This window comes from Pseudogymnoascus destructans (assembly GCF_001641265.1).
Source record: "Pseudogymnoascus destructans isolate 20631-21 unplaced genomic scaffold scaffold_7, whole genome shotgun sequence".
In the NCBI taxonomy this organism is placed as follows: Eukaryota; Fungi; Ascomycota; class Leotiomycetes; order Thelebolales; family Thelebolaceae; genus Pseudogymnoascus; species Pseudogymnoascus destructans.
Genome location: NW_020167526.1, coordinates 1,460,280 through 1,477,448, shown reverse-complemented (window position 1 = coordinate 1,477,448; position 17,169 = coordinate 1,460,280). Strand labels below are relative to the sequence as shown.

The 17,169-nt window shown below is 50.4% G+C and overlaps 9 protein-coding genes across 9 annotated transcripts; 2 read left to right on the top strand and 7 right to left on the bottom strand.

The window, feature by feature from the left end:
- Window positions 1-79: 79 nt before the first annotated feature.
- Window positions 80-1,954, bottom strand: VC83_03148 (uncharacterized protein; the record flags this gene model as incomplete). The annotated part of the gene is made up of 3 exons (XM_024466797.1): window positions 80-701; window positions 784-1,561; window positions 1,617-1,954. 3 exons carry the CDS (start codon window positions 1,952-1,954, stop codon window positions 159-161), a joined length of 1,659 nt encoding a protein of 552 aa, XP_024325274.1. The 3' UTR covers window positions 80-158.
- Window positions 1,955-2,859: 905 nt separating this feature from the next.
- On the bottom strand, window positions 2,860-3,953 carry VC83_03147 (uncharacterized protein; the record flags this gene model as incomplete). Its single annotated transcript, XM_024466796.1, has 2 exons — window positions 2,860-3,656; window positions 3,716-3,953. The coding sequence occupies 2 exons, from the start codon at window positions 3,951-3,953 to the stop codon at window positions 2,860-2,862; spliced, it is 1,035 nt and encodes a 344-aa protein (XP_024325447.1).
- A 380-nt stretch (window positions 3,954-4,333) lies between these two features.
- VC83_03146 (uncharacterized protein) lies at window positions 4,334-5,417 on the bottom strand. Its single transcript, XM_024466795.1, has 6 exons — window positions 5,332-5,417; window positions 5,237-5,275; window positions 5,152-5,185; window positions 5,091-5,099; window positions 4,920-5,020; window positions 4,334-4,790 (listed from the first exon to the last, which is right to left on the bottom strand). The coding sequence occupies exons 1-6, from the start codon at window positions 5,332-5,334 to the stop codon at window positions 4,617-4,619; spliced, it is 360 nt and encodes a 119-aa protein (XP_024325448.1). The 5' UTR covers window positions 5,335-5,417; the 3' UTR covers window positions 4,334-4,616.
- VC83_03145 (uncharacterized protein) lies at window positions 5,394-6,336 on the top strand. Its single transcript, XM_024466794.1, has 2 exons — window positions 5,394-5,707; window positions 5,855-6,336. The coding sequence occupies exons 1-2, from the start codon at window positions 5,612-5,614 to the stop codon at window positions 6,029-6,031; spliced, it is 273 nt and encodes a 90-aa protein (XP_024325278.1). The 5' UTR covers window positions 5,394-5,611; the 3' UTR covers window positions 6,032-6,336.
- Window positions 6,313-10,819, bottom strand: RPB2 (DNA-dependent RNA polymerase II). The gene is made up of 3 exons (XM_024466793.1): window positions 8,155-10,819; window positions 6,873-8,101; window positions 6,313-6,817 (listed from the first exon to the last, which is right to left on the bottom strand). The coding sequence occupies exons 1-3, from the start codon at window positions 10,579-10,581 to the stop codon at window positions 6,655-6,657; spliced, it is 3,819 nt and encodes a 1,272-aa protein (XP_024325279.1). The 5' UTR covers window positions 10,582-10,819; the 3' UTR covers window positions 6,313-6,654.
- A 359-nt stretch (window positions 10,820-11,178) lies between these two features.
- Window positions 11,179-11,757, bottom strand: VC83_03143 (uncharacterized protein; the record flags this gene model as incomplete). Its single annotated transcript, XM_024466792.1, has 1 exon — window positions 11,179-11,757. One exon carries the CDS (start codon window positions 11,755-11,757, stop codon window positions 11,179-11,181), a length of 579 nt encoding a protein of 192 aa, XP_024325277.1.
- Window positions 11,758-11,986: 229 nt separating this feature from the next.
- VC83_03142 (uncharacterized protein) lies at window positions 11,987-12,376 on the bottom strand (the record flags this gene model as incomplete). The annotated part of the gene is made up of 1 exon (XM_024466791.1): window positions 11,987-12,376. The coding sequence occupies one exon, from the start codon at window positions 12,374-12,376 to the stop codon at window positions 11,987-11,989; it is 390 nt and encodes a 129-aa protein (XP_024325488.1).
- Window positions 12,377-13,317: 941 nt separating this feature from the next.
- On the top strand, window positions 13,318-15,144 carry VC83_03141 (uncharacterized protein; the record flags this gene model as incomplete). Its single annotated transcript, XM_024466790.1, has 4 exons — window positions 13,318-13,404; window positions 13,452-13,539; window positions 13,591-13,829; window positions 13,891-15,144. The coding sequence occupies exons 1-4, from the start codon at window positions 13,351-13,353 to the stop codon at window positions 15,142-15,144; spliced, it is 1,635 nt and encodes a 544-aa protein (XP_024325275.1). The 5' UTR covers window positions 13,318-13,350.
- A 240-nt stretch (window positions 15,145-15,384) lies between these two features.
- Window positions 15,385-16,074, bottom strand: VC83_03140 (uncharacterized protein; the record flags this gene model as incomplete). The annotated part of the gene is made up of 3 exons (XM_024466789.1): window positions 15,385-15,769; window positions 15,798-15,969; window positions 16,062-16,074. 3 exons carry the CDS (start codon window positions 16,072-16,074, stop codon window positions 15,385-15,387), a joined length of 570 nt encoding a protein of 189 aa, XP_024325276.1.
- Between the last annotated feature and the right edge of the window lie 1,095 nt (window positions 16,075-17,169).

Here is a 17,169-nt window from a genome sequence, read left to right as displayed (position 1 = left end):
AGGCAACATGGACTTGCGTAAAATGGGCTATAAAACAAACATACCTCCTTGCATATCATGTAAAGTAGCCAACGAATTTCGACCGTTGAAAAGACGATGTATAATATCTAGTTATTATCTATCCGGCACATCCAGGCCAGCCTCCCACCCCAGTCTACCTAAAAAACGCCACCCATCTGATATCTTCCCATCTCCAAACACCGAGCAATGCAACCGATTACCCCCTCCACATTCCCACATCTGTCAAACCACTCAAGCCTATCCTCACGCAACAAACCCCCCACTCCCACTCGGCCCCCCCCTCCCCCACCACCGCCCTCCTGCGTCGAGTATCCCGGCACCGCCCCCCTCTCCCCCTTCCCCCCCCCCACCACACTAGGCGAATTCTCATTCGACACCCCGCTATACTCTCTCCTCCCATCAAGCGGGCCAATATCATCCGCCATCGCATCCTCGTAGCTCGGCGGCGCGTCGCCCATCAGGTCCGCGTTCGCCGTGCCCATTTGCGGTGGGTAGAGCGGGTCGATGGGCGGGGCGGCGGGGGCGCCGCTGGGGCGCGGGGGCATGGCGGGCGCTTCGTGGGGGGTGGTGGTGGTGGTTGTGGCGGTGCGGTTGGCGAGGGCGTTGAGGAGGGCGGGGGAGGGGGTGAGGCCGGAGTAGACTTCGACGGGGAAGCGGAGGGGGATTATTTGTTTTTGTGGCTGGGTGGGTGTTAGTATAGGTTATATCAGTTTGCTCCAGTATGAGCATGCGGGGTGGGTGGAGATGTGGGGGAGCTCGTACCTGAATCTCGCCTGGGTATCCGTAGCTTAGTACAACGCGTAGTTGAAGCTCATATTTTCGTGTCAAATTGCAAATATGAAATGAAGGCGTAACAGTAGGAGGAAGCTGCGCACGATCCCACAGCTTATCATCAAGCGTTGTCTCGGTCCCAACCGGTTCACTGGGGTTGCCTATGGGCAAGGAGAGGCCCTGAAGGTTGACAATCGGAAAAGTGCTCAGCTCTTCACGCATCACATCTTGCGCCCTAACCTCCGTCTTGGCGATAAGATCGACGTGCAGCCCAACTAAAAACACGTACTCGGGGCTATCATTCTGCTTCGTGACGATGATGCGCATGGGGATCGGTTTCCTGCATACCAAGATCGACGGGCTGGGCAGTCGTGCATCAACCAAGACCGACGGAGCAACTGGCGACAAAGCGGTTGGCTGGCGCGCAAACATCCCTCGTTTCTTACCATTCGAAGAGATCGAGCCAGCTTGGAAAGCGTACGGTCGCCGCGCAAACGCTTCTGCATTTGAGGCAGGGGGGGCTGGGCGATCGATGGGCATGAACTTAAAGCCGATCTCGTTCCTCCTGTTTTCTTTCCATATCGACGGTCGCTGGACTGTGACTTTTACGAAGTATCTTATTTCTGCTTCGGCTGGGAAGCCGCCCAGGGAAGGGGGTAATGGTTTTCTGATATGCTGCTGTAGCATTGGCATCTCCATGAGCCCGAGGCGGCCACCCAACCCAACGCCGATGGCTTGCATATTCTGATCGCCACACATAGTATTAAATCTGCGTAAGACGTTAGTGAGTGGGCTATTTCGACCTTGGGAGGGGTAATTCGGACGGAATCTTAAACCTAAACGGATACTCGTGGTGCCCTGCCCCAAGCGTGAACGATGCCTTGGCGGTCGGAGTTGTGCTGCTCACAGTCGGAAAGACAGTTTGCAGCCTGTACAGGATCTTGTGATTCTCCATGGCTATCCTGCTCCTATCATCGCGCCGCCTTGGCTCATGCGGCCCAGGCGGTGGCTTCATCAGCACTGTCCTGCTCTCCCCCTCCAGCTTCACCACGATGGCGGATATGGTCTCATCGGTAAGGAGGTTCAGCACGATTTTGCCGCTTATGAAGTCGAGGTTTGTGTAGAAGGCGTGCGGGTTGTCCAGGTGAACGCGGACGGACATGGCTGGGGCACCGTGGCGAAAGGACCCGACGCTCAGTGCTAGAGACATTGTCAGCGGGTGGTGGTGGCATCTGAGGGGTTTGTCATTTAGCTTACAGTTAAAGTAGGTGGTTTACAGCGTAGTAGCTGTTGTCGGCGTAAAATCCCCCAGTTACTGAATAGCCCAAACTCTGGCGTCAGCCTCGCTGCGATTCGACGTTCTGACAGCGACAAATGCGCCCTCAGCGAGGTATAGAATAAGAGGCTCGGAATAGTGAATCAATTGCGAATATTTACAGATGAGACAAACTTAAGATTTGTGCAGGAGGAGTATGAGGACATAGCGCTCGAAAAGGAACAATTGCGTTTTGTGTGAAGGGCTGAAAATAATCCGATGCGCTGCACTCTCCCCGCCGGCGGGTCCGAAAACAGTATACGAACCCCGAGGCGACCGTCGTCATCGACAGTGATGCTTCAACTGTATAGTTTACGGCAGCTAGTGGCTCGGCTCAGCATTAACGTTAGCCCGGGGCACACCTAATGGCGGATATCAGACGCGTTTTGTTTTGAGGCATACTATGGTAACCGCCAGCCATAAGGCCGCGTCGCTGACATACGTATCAACATGCAAATGGAGCCTCCCGACAAGCTTTTGTGATAGGGGAAATTAAGGGAGCGCTTGGTTGGCTTTTGTGCCTGGGTATCTATTTCTAATCCAACTGTGCCTCAACCACAGCGCGTATGAAGCTTGTATAGTACAGGAGAGAGGCCTCATAGAGATGCCGTGCAGGGTACCGCCGCTATAATGTAGTGGTGATATGCACCGCTTCTTCTAGCCTAAAGTGATGCTTCAACCCCCCAAATCCCCATAATCTATCTGCCTTGCCACGTGTAAAAACGTGACAAGTTTCAGACCACCGTGGCTCGTCACAAGCCTTCTTTGGCCAGCATGTCGGCGATGTCAAGATAGAACGCAATAGCGTTGAACCTCCTCTTCCCCCCATTGATCTTGCCCATGAACACCCTGATCGCGCTCCAATTGATGAGATCCAGGTGGCTGACATCCACCAACGTCCCCTTATACGTGCCCCATTTGCTGCTCCCCACACTCACCAGCCCATCGTTCGGACCCTCCATCTTCTCCACAACCTTATGCGGTTGCTTAAACGCGCTAAAGAAACTCGGGTGCACGTCCGCGCCGTAGGAGAAGTACTGTACGCCAGGCTTGTCAGGCGTCTTCGGATTGAACTCTTCGATCATGAACTTCCTTGTTAGTTGGCTGAATGCCCCTGTTCCTAGTCCCACGCCCTCGAATATCTTGTACAGTGTCGGTAGGTTCTTCGGGCCTATCTCCTCAAACATGAAGTCCGCAAAGGCAGACCCGCGATGTGGCGTCGCAACGGTTGTCAGGGACAGTACCTCGACATTCTCGGGCTTGAGGCGCGAGATCATATATCGCGCATCCAGTCCTCCCATGCTGTGAGCAATAATATTGACACTCCTGCCATTCGCCTTCCGCGCAATATCCTGTCCTAGCTTGAGAGCGCGCTCTTCAATGCTGGCAGATGGAGGGACCGAGGCGGTTATAACTTCCACGCCGTTGGCCTCGAGTGCTTCTACAATTCCGCGCCAGTATTCGACACCGGGGATGAAGTCGCCGGCAAATTTGAGCTTGTCGAAGCCCATCAAGCCATGGGCAAGCACGATTGGGTATTTAGGCGTAGCTGTAGCCTTGGTCAGAAATGTCCAATTGCTCGTAGTTGGGAATTGACGAAAGGCGTACCATATTTCCCTCTAATAGTCGCAAAATCATCTTCAATGGCCCTTTCCAAATCGTTTATCTTAAGATCGCTGCTCGGGTTTTCGGCCTTTTCCCGAAGTTGAGGGGGGGTCCTATGAAAGCCGTGCAGCTCCCGTCGCAAGTAATGTAGAGATGGAGCATATATGCTCGGACGGCTTGCAAATATTGGCGCATTGCGTGGGGGCCATCTTGAGCGGAGATGGCGAGCTAGTACTGTCATCGTTCTATAAATCTGCACATTAGAAAGGAAGTTGCGATGCCATTGACGTTTATTACGACTGCCATGTGAGTGGCTGTTGGAAAGTGGAGATGGACATTTTCGGCGGTGACGTAGATGAAGGTCCGAGGATCTAGAAGCCTAGGGACCGTGAATGACAGGCACCCAGAGGTTTACAGCAGCCTCTATTGAACCATGTTGCTGGTCGAGTTGTTTACAGCCACTACGAATAAAATAGAGACCCTTAATGCCTCGGGAACTTTTGGACATTCTAAAGCCGGTTTCTCAAAAACCAAGCCAAAGGGATATCTTTCCATCAGCGGTGGGCGCCCGTTTCTAACAAAATTCAATATATGTCACAGTTATAGTTTTTGGTTCCAGGGGTGAAGATCATTATAGATATAGTTTCGGGGTCTCAAAGTTTGAGCAGCATCAGCTTCAACCAAGTGGCGTTGGAGAAGATAGAGTAGTCAAACCCCTAGAGTGCAACGCTTCATTGATAACTCTCCAACTTCTGTAGTGAGCCACATCTATAATAACGCTCTCAAAACACCTCGTTTCCTCCACCTTGCAGCCCCGCCCAGAGCGTCTATCCGAAGCGCGCCGCGGCTCAAGGCGTAGTCTTCAATGCACTTCCATCACCATCGCCATCACCAGAGCTCGCACCTATGCTGGCACCACAACGCGCTGCGGTGCTTGTGGGTTCACATCTGTAACACCCTTCAACAGCGCCTTGACCACCTCATCTGTTCCAGCCTTTCCTGCCTGCTTGATCTCCTTCACCTGCGTCTCAGCCTCTTTGTTCGCATCCTCTTCGGCCTGCTTGTTTCCGCTCGTGTGCTAACAGTCGAGTCAGCATGTCTATTCTCACCGTAGTAGATTTATCCCATGAATCGCAGAATTGATAGGGCATAGATGCAGTTGCCTGTGCTGCACAGGAGCCATAAGTGGCTGGACTCTGAGACGTACCTCAGACTCGAACTTCTTGAACTCGGCCTCCTTGGTCTTGCGGTATGTGTCGATCTCCTTCTTTGCCTCGTCCCTTGCCTCCTTTATGCGCTTTGTGCGGTCTGTATCCATATCAGTTCGCTGGTCTGTACGATGTCCGCACCTTGAGGTGGGTGTATTCGAACGACATACACTCTCTCGCTGCAGAAACGTTAGCACAGCATAAGTAGTATCAGCTTCTAAGATCACATACCTCTCTGAACAATCTTCTGTGCTTCTCTCTCCGCCTAGTAGATGTCAGTTCCACTCCCAAGCTCTCGATTCACCAAATATCTTACATCCAACAGCGTCTGGATACCAGCTGAGTTCTGGGCCGACTGTATCCCCATCATTAGCCATCATCCCAAGCCACTCAAGAGCAAGTATATCGCACCATCTTGCAGTCTCTGCCAGCGAATTTGCAGGATCGTAGAAGTGTTCAAGTAGTACAATATCGATCACGCGTTGACATTCGAAGCTCTGTCGTTATCACGGGCTGGGTCCCAAGGTACGTCGTCGGAAGCTCGACCACGGCGGACCCCTGTTCGGCATTTTCCACCTTTGCAAATCGCTACTTGGAGGGTTGCACTTCACGTACGGACCCCCGACAACGAAAGATTCTCGAATTTCTACAAACCATTGCCCTTTCACAACACGCTGGGATAGTTGTTACAATGTCAAGGGCTAGCAAGCTTACCCTCGCGGGGACGTCGCTGTTCGCGCTCAGCACAGTCTTCTTCGTGCATTTCCAGCAACAGGCTGAGAAATCGGTATGTTGCAGCTCCCTCTCTTCTCCCCACCATCCCCCGCACTCCCCAGCTCCAACTCACCTTCCTTCCTTCCCAATTACGGGGCTCTATGTCCAGTTCCTTACGCTTCATTATTCGGGCTACCCAGATATTAACTAACTATCCCAGGCAATGCACGCCGGCGTCGTCCGCGACATGGAGCAACAGCGCATCAAGAAAGAACGGCAACTTGACTTCGACATGCAGAAGGCTCTGGAGGAGAGTTACAAGAAAGTACAAACCGTTAACGACGGCGGGGGTGCGCCTGAACCGCCCAAGCCCGGAGATGTGGGCGGTGGTCGGTGACGAAGCTTGGTTCGCTGGGAGAGTGCAGTGACGGGTAGTTGCAAGCCTGTGTATGAACATGCATGTACAAACAGCGAAGGCGGTAGACGGATTCAATGAGGGGTAGACGGATTCAATGAGGGCTGTACGATACTCTGGGGTATAGTGTGAAGCATTGGGCGGCGTCAAAATTAGGAGTTACATACGGAAACCAAACCGGCAGAACAATCTCAAACACAGACATATATAGATAGGAACTTGTACATTATTGCAGGTCCATAAGCTGTATTTTTCGAATAACCATCTCTCTTGAATTACTCTGAACTATTCTACAAAAAGGTAGCTCTATATCTGCCCTTAGCTTTCCTTTTCTTGCCTCCGCAATCGACTCGCTTTCGCTGCATGACGATAGATGCAGGAAAATTGCATCTCAGCACCTTTTTCCGGTGGTGTACCATTCTTTATACTCTCCTGGGGCAATAAACCCAAGCACCCAACTCCATATTATGCAAAGACCCGAACCCCCACCTTCTCACCATACCAACGCTGCCATCACTCACTTATCTCTGCTAGTCATTCTTTTGTGTTTCTTCCAATCTTACATGCCTGCTTCTCGTCGTGGTAGCGTAGAGATTTTCTTAACTTTACCGGACGCTCACTCCCGACCTGTTGGTGAACATTCTCGCGGCGATGTTCATCGATGCCAACTCCTGGAAGAGCAGCTTCGTCGCGTACGGGATGTGCACTTGCGAGATCTTTGTCTTGTTCCTGCAGGGCCTACACTCGAACGACTGGGTGTTCAGTTTCCTAGAAGTTTGGTCAGTACAAGCCGTTATATATCCACAAACAGGAAGAAACTTACGCGATTGGTGTCATAAGACCACAGATGTCGCAAACGTGTACTCTGAACGCGTCCGACACCTCGAACAGTCTCTCCTTCAAGAACGCACTTGCGCCGTGGGAAATCATGCAATCACGTTCCATCTCTCCGAAACGCAATCCACCATCTCTGGCACGACCCTCCACAGGCTGCCTCGTCAGAATTTGAGTTGGTCCTCTGGCTCTGGCGTGGATCTTGTCGTCGACCATATGCCTCAGGCGCTGGTAGTACGTGGGTCCCAAGAAGACCTGCGCAACAAGCTTGCGTCCTGTGTGCCCGTGGTACATGACTTCGAAGCCGCGAGACTGGTAACCCATGTCACGAAGACGCGACGAAACGCTGTCGACAGTGACATCGGTGAAGGGGGTGGCGTCGCCCTCCTTTCCGATGAGCGAGGCAACCTTCGACAACTGACACTCAATCAAATGAGCAATCGTCATACGAGATGGAATGGCGTGGGGGTTGATGATGAGGTCAGGCACAACACCCTCGCGAGTGAAAGGCATATCCTCCTGGCGGTAAGTGATACCAATTGTTCCCTTCTGTCCGTGACGAGAGGCGAACTTATCACCAATTTGAGGAATCTTCGTTGTGCGCATGCGCACCTTGACGAAGCGGAGACCTTCGGCGTTGGTGGTGATCAAGACTTGATCAACAATACCATTCTCCGTGCTACGAAGAGGAGTCGACGCATCACGCTTAGTATGCGATTTGGTGCGCTGTCCAAGTTCCTCTGCATCTGGTGGAAGTGGCGCGGTTTTACCAATAATGATATCTTCTCCAGAGATTCTGACACCAGGAGCAACAATTCCATCATCGTCCAGCTTGTCATAAGTTCCGTGCTTGAGCTTGAGGGTATCGCTACGGAAAGGCTTCTCGAACTGCTCAACCACATTCATACCGATCCTCTTTTCTTGGTCGTGATAAGCTCTGTAGAACAAACTGCGGAAAAGGCCACGATCGATACTGCTCTGGTTCATAATGACGGAATCTTCCTGGTTATAACCAGAGTAGCAAAGAATGGCGACAATGGCATTTTGCCCAGCAGGCAGTTCACGGAACTTCAGATATTCCATAGACCGAGTGATAGCAAGCGGCTTTTGCGGGTAGTAAAGGATATTGGCCATGGTATCCATACGCTGATCGAAATTCGTAAGGAAAACGCCCATGGCTTGTTTACCCATAGCCGACTGGTAGGTGTTACGCGGAGACTAAATATATTAAGCATTCGATGTTTTACCCATGAAAATGCGTGTTTGCTTACCTGATTGTGATCCGGGAAAGGAATAATGCTGGCGCAAATTCCCAGAATCATAGACGGATGGATTTCACAGTGCGTATACACCATCGAAGTTGCCTTGGGCTTTGTTTGCACTCTGGCGTTGATGGAGTCTTCCGCCCCCGTCGCTACTGTATATCCTTGTCGAGCCTTTCTGCCATCCTCAAGGTCTTGTGGTGTCATGACAATCATAACAGTTTCTTCTTCTTCCGCATCTAAATACTCAACCACACCGTCGTTGATGAGGCCCTGGAAACCATAGTAGCCACGTTCCTCTTTCTCCTCGAGGTCCATGTTATTTGGCAAAGCCAAATCATCCTCAAGCCTCCTGATATGCTCAGCATTGAAAACCAGTTTGCCGTTATTCTCGCTGTCGGTTTTGTTGTCGACAACGAAGAGAGGTCGGCAAACTCTCCCAGCATCTGTGAAGATCTTGAACTCTCGGTCACGAATATCACGAATCAACGAGACTTCGTGGGAAATCAGAGAGCTTCGACGAAGATCCTGAACAGTTTCGACCAGATGAGAAGGATCGCGGTGGACACCCACCCAAACACCGTTCACGAAGACCTTTGTCGCATTTGGTGATCTCAGGGGTTCATACTCCTCTAAAACTTCCATACTTCTTTGGATCATGAACTCGATAATAGGCTCACTGGGTGTGCCAACAGTAACGTAGCACATAAGTGCGAGATTCTTTACCAGACCACAGGCTTGTCCTTCGGGTGTCTCTGCTGGACAGACGAGGCCCCAATGAGTATTGTGTAATTGACGCGGCTTGGCAATCTTTCCGTCTCTACCGATAGGGGTGTTTGTTCTCCGCAAATGCGACAGAGTGGATGCAAATGTGTATCTGTTCAACACCTGGGAGACACCTGCAGTCGAGCTTGCTGCCTTCTTCTGGTCACCCCAGTTTCCTGTGGCCAAAGAATATTTCAAGCCATTAGTCAGGGTGGTAGCCTTGATACCCAGCGCAGGGTTAAATTCCTTCTTGTTCTCTACGCAGCGTTGGATGTACTTGTAAAGATCTCCGGTCAGCTTGCGGAACAAATTACGGAATAGTTTCGCCAGAAGGGGACCAGCAAGATCCAATCTCTTCTTTCCGAAATGATCACGATCGTCCGTTTCCCGACGTCCTAACGCGCATTGAAGCAGCTTATGAACCATGTATCCGAGGAAGAAAGCTTTTCTGGTCTCACTGCCTTCTTTCTGAGAAATATGGGGTAGCAACTCCTTTTGCATGATATCTCTGGCGTGCTTGATACGCTTGTCTCTGGGTACGCCCAGCGACTGACCACGCTTCCCGATGAAATCAAGGGCAACTTCGCGATCTTGGATGACGAAAGCCTCTTCAATACAAGGCTTCATCATCTCCAGCATTTGAGTATCCTTGCGATCGTAGCAAACATGGTTAAGAATATCCTCATCAGATACAACACCAAGGGCACGGAATACAACAGCTATCGGAATATCGGACTTGATATATGGTAGAGTAGATTTAATCGTTTGGCCAAAGCTGCCTCTTTGCGTATCACCCTTAGAGTGCAGCTTGATGGTGAGAGATGAAATAAGCCTTGAGCCTTTCTCCAGAGCGCTTCTGATTTCGGCGATAAATGGTGTAGGACTCGGCGGCGGCTTCTTGAAGACTTGGACGATATTTGCCGCACTGCGCTCTTGGGCAATCAATACCTTCTCACTGCCGTTGATGACAAAGTATCCTCCTTGATCGTATGGACACTCATTCCACCCATATAGCTCATCGTCGTCCATATCTTTCAAGTTGCAGTACTTGGACTTGAGCATAATTGGAAGCTTCCCAATGAAGAAGGGCTCTGCTGTCACTGGACGTTCATTCGCTGGTAGTTTCGCCGCCTCTTCCTGAGACATCGACTGGTCTTCGATTTCCCACACAACCTTGGTTGGATGGTCTCCGCCAGCGGCCAGTTCGGCTTGCTCGTCGTCATCAAGCTCGTTTAGTGGCGTCGGGCGTTCAACGGCTATCGAGACCTTCTTGTCGAGATGGATATACAGCGCACTCGAGTATGTAAGGTTTCGTAGCCGCGCCTCTTGGGGAAACAGTCGCGCAGTCGTTCCATCGCCCTCGGTCATCATGGGCTCCGCAATAAACACTGTCCTGAACTTAATCTCATAGCGACGAAGTTGAATTGGCTCGCCGTTAACCGGGGGCGGGTTGTTTTGGTCCAAGGTAAGCTGCGAATTCTCGTTGATCAGATCCTGCATGGACGTTGAAACAAACTCGTCGAAGGAGTCGAGCTGTTGAGACACAAGCCCCTTCGACTCGAAGAACGAAGAGATGACTGTCCAACACGCCTCCGCCGTGATTGTAGGCTCTTCGGCCTCTCCCTCAAACTCATATGCATCCTCATCGTATTGATCCTCCATATTATCCATCTTGAGACGAAAGTTGGCGATGTATAGAGGTGAGGTCGAGGTGGCGCGTTGTCAAGTGTGAGGTTGACCTTTTGCGCTTCTGCGCGCCTCGCCACAAGTCGCGGCTGTTCCGGAGAAGAAGTGTCGATCTGAAAAAGTGTAATGAGTTTGGTCGGTCTGACGACAGCGAGGCTTGTAATATATGTGGTCTTGACGGTCACCTCCTCGCCGAGGTGTTAGCTGAAGTCAATTATTTGAGCCTCCTGCGGCGATCAACTTGAGTTGCGCGCGAAACCAAATTTGGATCGCGCGACGACAGCAACTCACGTGATATCAGGCAAAATGTTGGCCTATAGTTTAAGGTTTGTAGGCTAATAAACCATCACGAAAACCCAAATTAGGTAACTTACCCGTAGCCCTTAATATATACTTGATGCTTCTCATAAACTAAACTTTTTTTACAAAGGTTCTTACTTGTCAATTCTTCTCTGAACTAGTTGTTTCCAGCCTTTTCTACTCAAAGGCGTGGTGACACACTATTAAAATCACAGGCCATTTTGTATGTGGTTACAAGAATAAGCTCGTTTTCTATTTATTGTACAGACATCCACACAAATACTAATTGCAGAGCACATATCTATACCTTGCCTTTCCATCCTCCATATCAACAATCGCTTGATTTGCATCCTTCATATCCCTCTTCTCGATAAATGGATGGATGTTCTTCTTGGCAGCAAACTCTAGCATCTCCCTGAGCTCTCCCGGTGAACCAATAGAGCTTCCTTCTATCTTAACGGCCTTTCCAATTAATGCCCCAATCCTGAAGCTAGGAATAGCCTCCTCTGGCGCACCGACCTGGATGTATCGTCCGTTGGTGCGTAGTAGTTGGAGATATTTTGATAGAGGCATCTTGGCGTCGGAAACTGTGGAAATAATAATGTCCAGCTTGCGTCTGTTCTTCTTTGCCCAGTCTGGGTCCTCTTGCGTTGCGATAAACTCATCGGCTCCCATCTTCAGTGCGTCCTCTCTTTTCGAGCTTCCGCGCGAAATGGCAACAACCTTGTCACAGCCAAGTGCCTTTGCCCACAATAAGCCAAAATGGCCCAATCCTCCAATTCCAACAATCCCAACAGTCTTTCCAGGCCCAGCGCCGGCTTTTCTAAGAGGGGACCACATAGTTACGCCTGCACAGAGCATCGGGGCTGCTTCAGCCGAGTCCAGCTCTTTTGGGATCTGGACGGCGAAGTGGGCGGGCGCACGCACATACTTCGAATATCCACCGAATGACTTGGAGCCATCAGGGTACTTGCTACTGTATGTGCCCACTATCCTCGTGCAATAGTTTTCGAGTCCGTTTGAGCACTCAAAGCAGCTAGACTTCAGACACGAGCCCGATTGTGCACCAACTCCCACGCGATCTCCTACTTTAATGTTCTTGACGTTTTTCCCCACCGCCACGGCCTCTCCGACGATTTCGTGGCCGACGCAGCATGGATAGATTGAGGGTCCCTGCAACAGCCATTAGCAGTTTTCGCTGTATTCTAGGTAGCCGCATACTTACCCAGCCGCTTCTCAGTGTGTGAATATCAGAACCACAGATACCACAATGGGAGACTTCAATATCAACATCATCCTCCGTCCACGTCTTTGGTTGGAATTCGCCCCACACCATATTTCCTGCCGCTGCAGTCTTGTCTAAGCCCAGCCATCCCTCAAACTTATAATCTGTTGCCTTTGTCGCCTGTGGTGCTTGAAGGTGACTGGCGATGGACTGGGCTCTCCTCGAGGCGCTCGATGAGTCTGAAGGGGGTGCCATGGTATAATATATGATAATAGCTCACTATTCTCGGTTCTACCTTGCAATTGGAATCTTAAGAGGCCGCCTCTGCTCGTTGTCGGCGATGCTGTGACTTCAGTGGTGCTGTACCTGGTACAGTGGCTTGGTACAGTGGCGATAGATAGCAAGGCAATTCTGGAATCAGTGCAACCAAATAAATTGTATGCGCAACTTCGACAAGGGCTAATGCAAAAGAAAAATACGACTGGTACTGGCACTTCAAATAGAATTAGAAGATTCCAGCGTTCAGAGCCACTCAGCCCATGTGGGATATTTCAACAAGGATTTGGCAATGCCGAGGCATTCCCCGTGTCACCGTGTCACGGAACGGGTCTAAGGCTATACCGACGTCCGAGTCGGAGATAAGAAACTATGAGGGTATATATATACCTGAGTCTAGCTCAAATGTTCTCCATTCACAGGGATTAGAGAAAGAAATAGATCGCTAGGAGTCTCATATGATTTCTCACCCAAAATCGAGAAATTTGAAGGATAATAACATAACTCAACAACAACTTAGTATTATATTTTAATATCTATTCAGCTTTATCTATACACATAGATTCATTTACATGCAGTTTTAGAGCAATCAGAACCATAGATATTGAGATATAACGGCCTAGTGTAAATTTCAGCGCCTACATCAGCGCTTACACTTAATATCTCGAGAATTAATGCATAGATTATTCCTAGATAATTAGGTAGGAATTCAACGAAGTATAAAAAGCTAGAAACATACTTCTAATATATATTATTAAGCTGTTGTTGAGTTATTACCTTGCAAATTTCTTGATTATTGGTGCGAAATTCAGTGTCCGACCCGCTTATAGTGTGACTTCCCCACAAACTCCGTCGGCCCGATAAATGATCCGTTATCAGTACTCCTGCCACTATCAGACCTAAAGCTTGAACCAGACCAGTGATTGTTGTGCCTCGAGACAGCTTCAGGAATCATGGCTGCAGTTCAGCAACGCGTCTTAAACTGGCTATACAGCGTGCTTACAAGTGTATGGACTTATTTTACTTACATCATATTCAGCACTGACGAAAACAGGAATACCAAGATGTCAACCGGACCTATCATGACGTGGCCCAGGCCCTTTCGCATTACTCCAGTTTAAGTCCAAAGACAGAAGTTTATAGTGAGGCAGTCTATTCATAATCTATCAAATGCAAATGCTAACGGACTCCAGCTTATGAAAACGGCGTATCTGAGCTCCTGCTTCAACTATCAGGCACTCTGCCCGTCGCATTTCGAGGGACGACCTATCGCTTCCCAGTTACAGTATGGATACCCCACCAATACCCACGGGATGAGCCTGTGGTATACGTTTCTCCTGCAGAGGGCATGATGGTGAGGGCTGGCCAACACGTTGATCCGCAAGGGCGCGTTTATCATCCATATCTGGCTGGATGGGCAGAATTTTATGATGTGAGTTGCATTCTCAGGCAACAGATATCATACCTGTGTATAAACTAACCATATGGCATAGAAATCTAACATACTCGACTTCCTCGCTATATTACGAGATGTATTTGCGAAAGAGCCTCCTGTGGTCTCCCGACAATCACAGAGTACTCCTGTTGCTTCTCCACGACCGATACCTCCACCAGTTCCACCTCTTCCACCGGACATGACAAAATCTCCAATCCCTCACCAAAACGCTGGTGGTGCTCCCCAGCCTCCGCCACCTCCCCCAAAACAGCACGAACCCATCGTACAGCGACCTCAAGCCCAGCCTCAACCGCCACAAACAGTCAACTCAGGGCCGCCATTGCCCCCTCCTCCTCCTCCATCTGCCAATTCACGGTCAGCTCAGCCACCCATCCCTCACCCTGACCAGTACACCTCCAACGCACCTCAGCGCCAAAGTAACCTTCGTTATGAGTCTGCTCCTCCACTGCCTCCGCAACCTCAGTTTCATACAGGACAGCACTACCAGAGCCCACCCCGCGACCCCCGGCAAGCACCTCCCCTCCATGGCGCACCATATGGAGCGCCTCCAACACAACACTATCAACAACCTACAAACCAACCCCAACTACCCCCACAATACCCGCAACAACATCAATCCTGGCAACAGCAACAGCAACAGCAACCGCCCACCCCCCAACCCCAACCCCAACCCCAACCCAAAGCCCCCATCCCTGACCTCCTCGACGACACCACCCCCCTTCCCCAACAAGCGGCAGCCGCCCCAGCACCCCCCATCCCACCCAACCCCCAAAAAGACGCCCTCCTCCACACCCTCGCTGTCGCCCTCCACTCCGTGCGCCAAAAAACCGCTTCCCGAAACATCGACACCAAACACTCCCTGTCCGCACAACACACCGCCATGCTCACCGCCTTACACGCCCTGCAGTCCGAGACGGCGCAGCTCGAAGCCCTTGAAGGGGCATTGTCATCCAACTCCGCGTCGTTGAATAGCTCCTTAGCGTCCGCCGACGCGCTGATCAAGCGCGCGCCGCAGATGACGCCGCCGAGTATCGATGATTTGCTCGTGGCGCCGACAGCGGTGGCGAATCAACTATATGATGCTGTGGCGGAGGAGCGGGCGCTGGGGGATACGATTTTTGTGCTTGGGCGCGCGGTGGAGAAGGGGCGCGTGGCGCCGCAGACGTTTGTTAAGGTTACGAGAGGGCTGGCGAGGGAATGGTGGTTGAAGAAGGTGTTGGTGCGGAAGTGTGCGAGGGGACTGGGATTGGATGATGGGAGTGGATGGGGTCGGGAAGCAGGTAGGGCTTAGAGAGCGGATAGTTACGTAGGAATTTCATTGTTGTTACAGTTTAAGCCTTCATTTATTATCTATCTCTGCCCATACATTTGAGCTTTTGTAATGCATGGTATCGGATAATCCACACCTAGAGCCGCCCACAGATTTGCGAGACAATGGTTATTCATCCATGCCATGATATTCCGACAGCGAATGCCTTCCTACTCCTCCCAGTTTTCCAGAGCTACGACTAGCCCCTTTCAATACCCAACCTCACTCCAAATCCCCTCTACTCCTTCCGAGACGGCAAATCTTTGCCAAGCTACTCACCTCTGTGATCCTCAATGGCTTCGGCTCTCTTAACTTTGCCACACTTCGCACAATCAGCGTCCCATCCTCGTCGCCACTACTCTCACTATCCACCCAGGGTCCTACCATTGAACTCTCCACGTTGTGCCTCCCTGAATGTTCTTGCAAAATCCTCCGAGAAGAGGCAAAGTATTCGCGCCTATTTGCTATGGTAATGATCTCTGAGACTCGGAGGTTCTTAGCTCCTGGTAGGGTATCTGTATCTGTCGGAGCACGACTCTGTGTCATGATACCTTCCGAGGGTGATAAGAATGATCCAGCCGTTGGAGGCAGAGGAAACGCTTCATGGCTTCCATAACTCCAGTCAGAAATCGTACTCGGCCTTGACCCAGAATACGATGATGATGATATCGGTAGCCGTGATGAACTCGATTGCTGCTTTGAAAGAGGTCTCGATGATGCCTGCTTTATCAACTTGCCATTTGAACTTGATGGCTCCGACTCTCTTGGTTCCGCAGCGGTTGTCCAAGAAGTCGAGGTTGACGTTCCCTTTGTCATCCTCCTATAAGCAAAGGCAGACACATATTTTCCATCCACCATGCAGCCCATGCGAGACCTTGTTCTTTCTGCCAAACACTTACTAAATGCATTCATCGTTTTATTTAGTTGATTCGTAGTCGGGCTTGACCACCCAACCTTGACATGCTTTTCTTCCACCACCTATTTGATCCTCCCAGCTATTTCTCCTCCAGATCCGTGTTTCGCCTTGCCATTGTCGCCCAAGAGAAGAAAGGGGAACACGAAGTGTTAGAAGCACACGAACGCCTACACTACGAAGCAAAACGAAGAAGAGAAGGGACACTAGTTCCACGACCATTAGAATATGGTGAATATGAGGGATTTTCCTCAGACAGTTCTTCCTCAGACGATTCAAAAAACTAGGAGTCCTCGACAGTAGGCCACTGACGAGCGACATGAAGAGGCCTAGTACCAACCAGCTATGCGCCACAACAGGCGGCATGTAGCTATATGTGGTTGTTAAGATACAACAGCAACACCTCAGAGCTATGATAGACTTAGGAGCAATGGGCAACTTTATGACAAAGAAAGTAGCAGACACACACAGGTTCAGGATGCAACTAAAGACTGACCTATACCCATTAATGGTTGTAGATGGAGAGCCCATCTCAACTAACAATGGAATGGTGACCTACGAGACGATCCCATTAGAAATGGTCATGCTACACAGACACAAGGAAATGATACAGTTTGATATCGTGCACATAGACAATCATGGATGCTTTCCTAGGAAGGATACTTATTTGCATCCTAGATTTCTGCAAGCTGTGATGCTTCATACTCTCCCTCCTGTTCTAGTTGTTGTAATACTCGTAACAGGTTGTTTCATTGAGTCTTATAGACTTCTTTCTTAGGGCGGTGTATGTCGTCGATTCTCTAATCTGCGATAGCGTCCTAGACGTTGTATTCACAGAGCTTGTACTCTAGCCATCCTGTGGCTTCCTTCTCTGTGTATTTCGCTTCACGGGATTCCTGCTGATGAGGGTATTCTGGTCGGCACCTCATTGTGCGAATTGCGACCTCCCAGTCTTGTGTAGTGTCCTGCCAGCTCATTGGTGGCTTGGGCACAGGAATTCCTTAGTCGACCGTCTCCTAAAGCATGGCTTCCTTGAAGGTTCTCACTGCTCCTGGCAGTTGTTCCTTGAAAAGAGTCTTACTTGCTGTCTTCTT

Coding starts and splice junctions, on each gene's coding strand:
- VC83_03146 (XM_024466795.1), bottom strand. Junction 5,186..5,236: donor GTATCCAGACGCTGTTGGAT/GTAAGATATTTG, acceptor GACATCTACTAG/GCGGAGAGAGAAGCACAGAA. Junction 4,791..4,919: donor TCAAGAAGTTCGAGTCTGAG/GTACGTCTCAGA, acceptor CTCGACTGTTAG/CACACGAGCGGAAACAAGCA.
- RPB2 (XM_024466793.1), bottom strand. CDS start 10,581: ATGGATAATATGGAGGATCAATACGATGAGGATGCATATGAGTTTGAG. Junction 8,102..8,154: donor CTTTCCCGGATCACAATCAG/GTAAGCAAACAC, acceptor TAATATATTTAG/TCTCCGCGTAACACCTACCA. Junction 6,818..6,872: donor GGTCTTATGACACCAATCGC/GTAAGTTTCTTC, acceptor CCAAACTTCTAG/GAAACTGAACACCCAGTCGT.
- VC83_03145 (XM_024466794.1), top strand. CDS start 5,612: ATGTCAAGGGCTAGCAAGCTTACCCTCGCGGGGACGTCGCTGTTCGCG. Junction 5,708..5,854: donor AGCAACAGGCTGAGAAATCG/GTATGTTGCAGC, acceptor TAACTATCCCAG/GCAATGCACGCCGGCGTCGT.